The sequence below is a fragment of the Antrostomus carolinensis genome, unplaced genomic scaffold, assembly GCF_000700745.2.
Source record: "Antrostomus carolinensis isolate BGI_N321 unplaced genomic scaffold, ASM70074v2 scaffold3485, whole genome shotgun sequence".
Taxonomy (NCBI): Eukaryota; Metazoa; Chordata; class Aves; order Caprimulgiformes; family Caprimulgidae; genus Antrostomus; species Antrostomus carolinensis.
Genome location: NW_010315530.1, coordinates 1 through 9,006, shown reverse-complemented (window position 1 = coordinate 9,006; position 9,006 = coordinate 1). Strand labels below are relative to the sequence as shown.

The 9,006-nt window shown below is 39.7% G+C and overlaps 1 protein-coding gene across 1 annotated transcript; it reads right to left on the bottom strand.

The window, feature by feature from the left end:
- Positions 1-6,142: 6,142 nt before the first annotated feature.
- LOC104524943 (tubulin delta chain) lies at positions 6,143-8,801 on the bottom strand (the record flags this gene model as incomplete). Its single annotated transcript, XM_010167971.1, has 4 exons — positions 6,143-6,401; positions 7,417-7,600; positions 7,816-7,956; positions 8,637-8,801. Coding segments are annotated over 4 exons (593 nt in total), but the record flags the coding sequence as incomplete, so codon positions are not given.
- Positions 8,802-9,006: the final 205 nt, after the last annotated feature.

The following is a 9,006-nucleotide window of genomic DNA, read 5'->3' as shown; positions in this document are numbered from 1 at the left end:
CAGCACACGGTAGGTTTGTATCTATTTTTTTATGTAAGAATACTTCACTGTGAAAATACTGGCTTTGTGGAGAAGCCTGACGAAATCTTTATAGAGGGAAATGATGTGAAAACCCAAGTTAATGTCTGGTAGGGAGGCAACAGAAGGTTTCTTCTTGGGAGAAGAGTATTTAATTGGATTTAGGTTCATCACTTGCCAAATTTCTGTTTTTAACTGTTTGATCAGTTGCATTAGGTTTCTTCACCAAAATTTGGCCTAGGAAGGAGAAATTACTCATTTATACAGCATCAAATTACTACATAAATACAATTGCTGAGTAGGTGACTCGGAATCAGGTAGTCATACAGGCTGAAGTTGCCCAGAGTGGGGTGGGGAGGAAATTTCCCAGTGTTTTCTTTGCAAGTGGCAGAAATGCAGGAGAGCCAGCAGCAAACAGTCTTACATGGAAACATGTATTCTCGGTATTGTTCTGAGCCATCTGGAGAGCAGTAGCTCTGAACTCTTGCCCAGCTCTCACCATACTTACTGAGGATATTCTAACGAACAGCTACAGCTGCCCTTGCCAGCCAAGAACAGAGTCAGTATTTTATTACACCTTCAGCGTGTGGGATAAGGCTGCTTTCCATTTGGCTCCTCCAGCGGTGTTCTGCTTACACGCTCCTGCAAATGATCTATTACATATTGGAGACTGCTGGGCAAAAGTTCAAGTTAAATCATGCCATCTGACCACAATTACACCATTCTCAGGCAACTGAAGTGTATTTCTGTGAGCCTTTAAATAAACATTACGTTGTACATGTAACCAAATAGGTACAATAATCATTTTTGCAGAACACACCCATTTCAATGCAGATATAAGATGGCATTTATTTCTCATTACCTAGAACTAGTGAAACGAAAGCTCAGAGCTCACTGAAGCTTAAGCAATGTTTATTCTGTCTTTTTTGAATTAACCAAGTGGCTTAATTTAGTTAAGTGTCTCTACTTGTTGTTCTTACTTTTAAAATAGGAATCTTGGCCTAGAGAGAGTCCTCATTTTACTCACATTTTTATCTTAGGGTGTAACATTCCATATTTTAAAAATGCTGCTTTTAAGACTAGCAGACAAGAAGGCTTTTGCAACCTGATTCACCCGGATAAGCAGTGAGGCCTGTGCCTTTACTGCTAGACTCTTAGAAGTCACTGTTTAGAATCTCTCAAGCTTGTATGAACTATGGGGTTAAGGTTTAGACTTCTTCCCTGATCTTTATCATGGATTGTATTTATACTTGTCTTTAAATTTCCTAATGAGCAGCAGCAGCAGCAGCCTCTCAGATCTCTTATCTTAGGCCATCTTCACCTCTTCCAGTGTGCTCCCCATGGCTGGCAGTAACGTTTCTTTGAAACACCACCCTATTTGCAGCTGTTCCTGCTTCTGGGAAAGGGTTAAGCAGGTTCTGCTGATTCACGGAGGTAGGTGACTCATTACCCCACCCGGATAGAGGGGAAGTGGCTGTCTAGAGGGAGAGGATTCATACAATGTGAAATCAGAAGGGACCATTGTGAACTCTGAGTTTGACTGAAAGAGCCGGAAAGGCTCCATAGTTCAAATTCAGGATTATCAGCTCTATATCCAGGCAAGTTAAAAGCTGTCTGAGTGTCCAGGCTGCGCTTCTGGAGCGTGGGCAGAGGTGGGGTAGGAAGCCAGGAGGCTTGAGGAGGAAGTCTCCACTGGAATTTGCTGCCTTGGTGAAGCTGTCTGAAAAGCTGCCCTTGAAAGCAGTGAAGGAAAAGCAGCAGCTCAGTTCCGTGTCAGATCCACGAATCACACTGCTGAGGACTCTTGTGCAGTTTTTAAAGTGGTGTCCAGTGAAATGCAGAGTTCTTTGCAGTACACTGTGACACACAGAATATTTCCTTCTGGATGTTTGGTCCCTCATTTAATCAATTGAGTATAGATAAATATTATGAAGAAATGCAGAAGGAAATGAATTATTCATTCAATATACTTTTGTATTTTAGTATTTCCCAGTAGAGTATCAGCCGGTAATTTGAACATCACTTCCTTCTTAATGATAAAATCCCAGTTGGTGTGGAAACCACAGATCTTTGCCCTTAATCTTGAGCTGTTTCAGTTTGGTAAATCTGTGCAGATGATCAGTCCTCTTATTTATTTACAGAAGATTCTACCCTTTCTGCACTGCTAGGCAGTCTGACCTTATCAACACCAATGTCTACTCAAGTCCAGATAAATTGGATCTGTAACTACATTAGTGCCCTGTCGCTTGCCAAACAGTTCCTATGTTTAAAGTATTTCTAACAGGTTAATTTTTTGTTCCTGTTTTTTATGTGGACAAATAAAAGTTATTCTGTTCATGAAATATATCTGCTATAGTCAGAGCCCTTGAATCAACTTCCCAGTGAGCTGCACCTGTCCCTTACAAAAACAATAGTGAGATTTGATGCATTGTTCCTGGGTTTATGGACATCCTGTGGGTAGTTTGCCTAAAACTAGTGAGGTCAAGGCCACTGATTCTGTTGTCCCTGCCTCAGTGAGTGAGTGGCCTGTGCTGACCCTTGATCTACCTCGTTAGTTTTAATTTCTAATTAAATAAAGGCCCTCTGCCAGGCTCAGGCTATTTACATAATTATTTTTTGCAATAAAATAGAAAATGACTATTCCACCTTCTGATAGAATTTAGATGATGAAAATCTGATAATAGCTCTTCACTTCCTGTCACTTTGACCCTCTCCTCTCCACATCCTGGGGAAAAGAAATGGAGGAATCCAGCCATAGATCAAAAAATTAAGGCTCAGTTTGGGAAAGGGTGTGAGAATTTCAAAACTGAGGTCATCAGTGAAAAACACTAACAGGAAGAAGGCTGGTGATGCCTAAAACTATTCCTGTCGGTCTCTTTTCCAGAGCAATAAAAAGGATTATAACAGCTAATACAACAGCTACACTTTTGTTTTCACCTCCCTTTTTTTTTGGTAGTTTTGAGGAATCTGTGTAGTCAAAATTTGGCTGAAGGTTGTGATCCTCTATTGCTGCTTTGAAAAACTTGGGTTTTCCCAGGAAGTAGGAATATTTTCCCCGAATCCTAAGTGTGAACAAGTTCTTACACAAGTATCCTCTTGTTAAGCACAGTCAGCCTGTTGGCCTAGCTCTGTCTTTGAGCTGCTGAATCTCTCCTTGTTGTTTCCATATGTTATGATAGAGATTAAACAAGAACATGTTCGTTTTTGCTTTGGGGTTATACATGGTAGCTGTGTGCTGTGTTTCCTGATGTGGCCCAAATTCTGCCATCAAAAGTAAACAAACAAACCCCCCAAATAACCTGCTCCTTTAACTAGAAGTGACATCAGCCATAAATAATCAATGTACTTAGAAAGAATGGATAGATGGGTCTGTGTCACTCGTGTGTGCTGTGTTTGCTTCATGCTCAGAATGAGAAATACGTAGAGATAAGGCCAGGTTATTTCTGCAGTGAAGTTCCTTATTGATGCAGCAGTACAATACCCATTGCTCTCTTCCTTGTTTCTGAGAGGACTTTTTAAAAAATCTCTTTTACCTGTCTTGTGGACTAATGAGGAAGAGTATCCATTCCTGGGACTTGGCCATTCTTTCAGATGTGGAGTTACCCATTCTCATTTCTGATACTAGAAGAAGTTCTCAGTCTGATGTCTGTTGAAAACACCAGGGAAAATTATTTATATGTTGCTAAACATCCTGTGTCTTTTGAAGGAGGGAGGATGGAGAACCTCACCATACTGTCTCCTTTCCTGACCCTTTGTTCCTTACAAACTTGAATTGCTTGTGCTGTTTATCTCAACTTCTTGTGCAATCTTTCCTCCAGAAAACACACACTAGAAAAGCCCTGTTGATCAGAACAGTCTCCCAGCTCTGAACTGCCAGGAAGTGATACAGTGAAAAATATATTAAATATCATAAATAACATTTTATAACAAAAGCTACATGTAGTTTTAAACTTCCAAACAGCTCAAATGTTACTAAGCAGTACAGGGCTTGAACTATGATTACTGTGTCTTCCCCTTTTGAGAGGGAGTTCCTAAAACAGGAATTAAAGCAGCTGAGTGAAAACAGAAAGCAAATCGGACTTGAGTTGTCTGGTTATGGACTGTGCTCTGCAAGAAGAATATTGTCAAAATGTTTTGTCATAAATGTCAAATGTCTTTTAATATAAAAAGTTATTTGGTATATTTACCATGTCTGCTTTCTCCTCTTTGCCTTCCCTCTTGTGTTCTCCCCACCACCCCACGAATGATTCTCATTCCCCTGTATATTTTGTGATTTAGTTATTGAATTGAAGCTCTTAATTTACACAGGTAATTTTTCTGCATGAACTAGGACTTGACTCAGCTCTAATGTTGCCCTGCTACTAACAGGCAGTTGAACTGTTTGTTTGATTGTTTGTTTTTGGAAGGTACCAGAGATTAACATTGCTTGTTTATAAGCTATCATGAAATTTACCAGAATCCATGGTGGCTTGCACTGAAACAACAGCCATGCTGGTGATCAGTTGTTCCTGTGGGTGTATTTGAGCAATTGTGATCTTAGCCCCAGTACTTACTTATTTTTTTCAGGTTCAATTGTAGAGTGACTTGAATCTTGTCAAGAATCTGTTTGTCATTCCAGGTGTCCTGTGCCAGAGCTGCTTTGAGAACAGGTGCTCCAGGGGTGGGTGATTTTAGTGCTTCTGTACCTGGCCTGAACAAAAGTGAAAAGGTAAATGAAACCAGGAAAGGAAATGGAGTAATACAGAGCATCTGCTGTGCTCTGGCTGAAGCCCAGCAGAGCTACAAGGTCACTCCTGCATCTGCCGCTGTGGTAATTCATTAAAGATTTAAAACCTAAATCATGATCTAACAGGGCAATATTTCTATGTGCATTGTTAGTCCCATTGCAAACCTCCTTAACGTACTTAGTATCATACTATAGCGTGCTCATTTTTTAGGTAAAAGCTTAGAGGTCTGGCATGAAACAGCACTAAAACCTAAAGGGAGACTATGAGATTTGTCCAGTTCTCAAGGGAAAAGTCCTTGAGACTGATTTTTAAACTTTTATTCTTGGCATACCTATTTAATATTTATTTTCATGGAAGAACAGGGTGACATGGTGGGAGGGATGGCAGGAATTCCAAAAGTTCTCCCTACCATTAGGTGAAAAGCTAACAGAGGTGGAAGAAAGCTCAATGTTACAACATAATCTTTAAGTCCTGTACTCTTAAATTTTAGGAGCTATTGCAAATCTCCTCCTCCTGTCAGGCTGCAGCTTCACAGAGGCACCACCTTGTGGTCGTGGTAAAATTCGTGCAAAAAAGAGCCGCTTTCTTAAATCCACTTTGCAATTGATACCATCTATTCTATTTCTTATATTACAAGCTCTTACATCTGCAGTCTGCCAGTGGTTCTTCTCCCAGATCTGTTTAAATAAATAACAAATTAATAATAATAATTAAAAAATCCTGCTTCTAACTTGCAGGAGGAAGAGCAAGAGTTGTAGTTTTGCCTGAACCTGTGGTTCACCGAGACCGCTCAGGTACTAAAGGGATATTTTATTTTTCAATTGGCAGGTAACAGCACTTGAAAACATGGCACAGGGAAATGTCCAGAAAAGCACATAACCCGTTAGACTCTCTAATGTAACTTGAGGATGACAGGAAAATGAAGAACCCTTCACATTTGTTTTTTTTAAAAGATGGTTCAAAACTATTTTGTCAAAGTTAAGGCCCTTAAAGTAGAATTCAGGTCTTACTTTGCTTTAAAGAACAGGTGCCAGACTGTTGTCTCTTGAATGATACCCAAATGGAGTTTGGATTAATAAAAAAATGTGCTTTTTTATCAATATTGAAGCATTCTAGGACAAAGTGTTATAATGAAAAATTGAAGTTGGAAGATCAGGAATACCCTGCTACTGTACTCAAGCACACATTTAATTTTTATCACAGATTAGTTCATGGCAGTTCAGATGCTGAGAGTTTAGTCTGGAGAAAAAAATCCTTCTGTATAGACCATCTTAATGAAAAATATCCAAATGCCAAAAATTATATTCAAAGACTTGGCTACAGTACATAGCAAATGTATGGAAAATAGCTATTTATTAGATATATTTAATATGAATAATACCTGCCCATATGAATGTATTCAGTTCTTATTATTCTAACACACGCACGCACTGCTTACAAGGCTGAAAAATAGTTACAGTCCAGTAATTTAACTACTTCAGGAAGGTGAGGGAAGGTTTTCCAGCGCTGGGTTTTCAGGAAAGCTCTATGTCAGAGCATTTAAAAAAAAAAAATCAAAGGATGGTATAACTGGAGATAACTTGTTCCAGAGCTGTGAAGCTGTCCAGGAAATCTTCCTCTTCGATTCCAAACTTAGTGTACTGGTGAATATAGGCTCTGTGTGTTGAAGTCACAGTAGGAAAATGGGTAAGACATTAGGAATCAGTGAAGAATCTGACACATGAAATCAGATTGTACATTTACAGTAACAATTTCGAATGAAGATTGGTTTCCACCCAGTAACCCTGCTGGTTAGTTTCTGCTCTGTTCTCTGGAACTCATTTTGTAATTCATACTTATTGGTAAGTCATGACTTGTATCTAACAGCTTTTAATACTTTGTGTATTGCTTAAGGAAACAAAATTGCAGCTAACAGAATTGAGCCAACAGCGAAATGGAAGGAGACGTGATTATTAAATAAGTAATTTACAGATTTGAGATGCAAAGCCTAAATCTGTGTGCAGGATAACTTGCTTCTCCTCACTGGTGGTTTCGTAGCAGGTGGTACAACTGGGAGCTAAGCTAGTGGAAGCAGTTTTCCTCCCTTGGCTTTTCCCTGCAGAATTCCAGTGCTAGAAACTGGTGTTTAACAGACATCTGCTGAGACATGCTGTAACCTTGGCTTCATGATGATCAAAGTAGAGAGGCGATTGTTTTCTAGATTTCTTGGTTCCAATGAAAAATCAAACTAATAGCATGAGAGCCTTAGTAATCACAGAAATCCCCTAAATGCTTCTGAACTGAGCCAGGAACTTGTTTCCCCAGACTGTGCAGCATGCCTGTACACACTAGAAACTGTATGATCAGTGAAAGAGTTTCTGTACGTTATTTTTGGAATGGTCACACTGGAATGCACTAAATTTGGGGCGGTTTAGTATTGAGAAAATAGTCAAATTGAGAGCCCTAGAATATGTGGTCTCACTTATCCACAGAACATAAGCACTGTTCTGTGTTCCTCACCCTGCCATCACGTTTCAAGCATAAAAAAATGTTTCCACTAAAGTGTGGGAACAGTGTTCATGCTTATTCACCATGACTTGACTTTGCTGAAAGAGTGAGCGGTATTTACAATGATTACACTGAAGATACTGGCAGTTATAAATGAGGTATCAGCAGAATTATTTTCACTTACTTGGAAGCAAACATATTCCAAGCTTTTCCTACAACGCTGTCAAGAGGTTTCAACAGGAACTGGCTATTGCTGACCAAAGAAGCAGACTTTTCATACTTGTTAAATGCTCTTGGTGTTTTCCACGCATTAAAAGCATCCTGAGGGTTTAGCCATGATGTGTATAATGAGGGATCTCGGAAACTTCCTGTAGCAGAAATAAGACAGCCCTGTTGACAAATGTAAAGCTACAAGCTCCTACCTCTTGCTCTCAGTAGTCCTGTGTGACCTAATCGATACTTGGCAGATCAATTCAGGCCTTGAAAAAACAAATCTGCAGAGTGGCTTTTTTTTTTTCCACTTTTCATCAGATATGGTGAGATGCAAACCAAGAATCACCAAGGCAGTGTTCCTCCTTCTTACCCAAGTCTGCGCTGTGCATATCTTTTCCTCGCAGGATAACCAGGTTGGCAATGGAAGTATTGAAATGCAGGGGTTTGTTTGTGGAATGACTGGAGGGGATGGAGGAGCCTAGACGTGGTGGTTGTACTTGCCAATCGATACCTATGAGATTTTGGCAAAAAATATATTAAAAAGTTTAATGTAATATGGATGCAGAGTAGCTGAAGGGTCAGCTGGTAAATGACACTGAGATCATGTTAGAGTTTGTAGTTTCTGCACATTAGTTAAGCAGCAATTACACAATTTTCAGAGAAAACTGGTGCTAATCCAGCAGCATTTGCCTGGTAGTCACTCGTCTTACCAGAGAAAATGGATATGTGTTTCTATACTTAGCAACCTGCCAGCCCATTCTTTGCATAACTGGAAGCTACATTGAATTCCCCATGTAAACGATACGGGAGAGCTAAGCGTGGTTTTTATTAGTAGAAGGTGTAAAAAGGATAGCAGAACAAAGTATCCAAGGAATGTTCCAAATGAATCATGTAAATTAAGTGCACAGCCAAAAACTGCTGGTTTGGTTTGCATATTTTCAATAGTTATAATTAACTGAGATGTCTGGGAGCAAAAACGGGAACAAGCTGGGAGCTGCGGTGGCAGCTGAGTGAATAGTTAAAGGAGCAGCTGGTTATGTGGAGGCAAATTCCTCCTGTCTGAGGGCACCAACCCGTTTCTGAACTGACTAAAGCTGTCAGTGAGCTCCACAAAACAAGAAGCTTTATTTAATCTGTAAAAACATATGCTTAAAGAATGATGGATACTGAAGATGAGTGAATGCTTTTTACCTTCCTCCATTTTAGCATTAGCAATCAGCATCTGCCTTAAATGTTTGATGAGTCCAGGCCAACTGAATGTGCTGTAAGCAAGGGAGTTTTCAGGCATCTGAGGTATGTTACGAAGACCCAACATCTTGAATTCGGGATGTGGAACTAACGTCTCCATTAAGTCTCCTGGAAAAAGAAAATTAACAGCTGCTCATGTTTGACAAAAATATTGCATGGGCTAGCTGAAATAGGAGGGGAGAGTGAGGAACTTCAGAAAGATATGGCAGTTTAAGGTAAGAAACAAGGCAGGAGATATAAAGCTTTAATTTGACAAATATACAGACACACATCTGACAAAATGGGTGGGTGATGAATGGCTTGAGACAAGCTC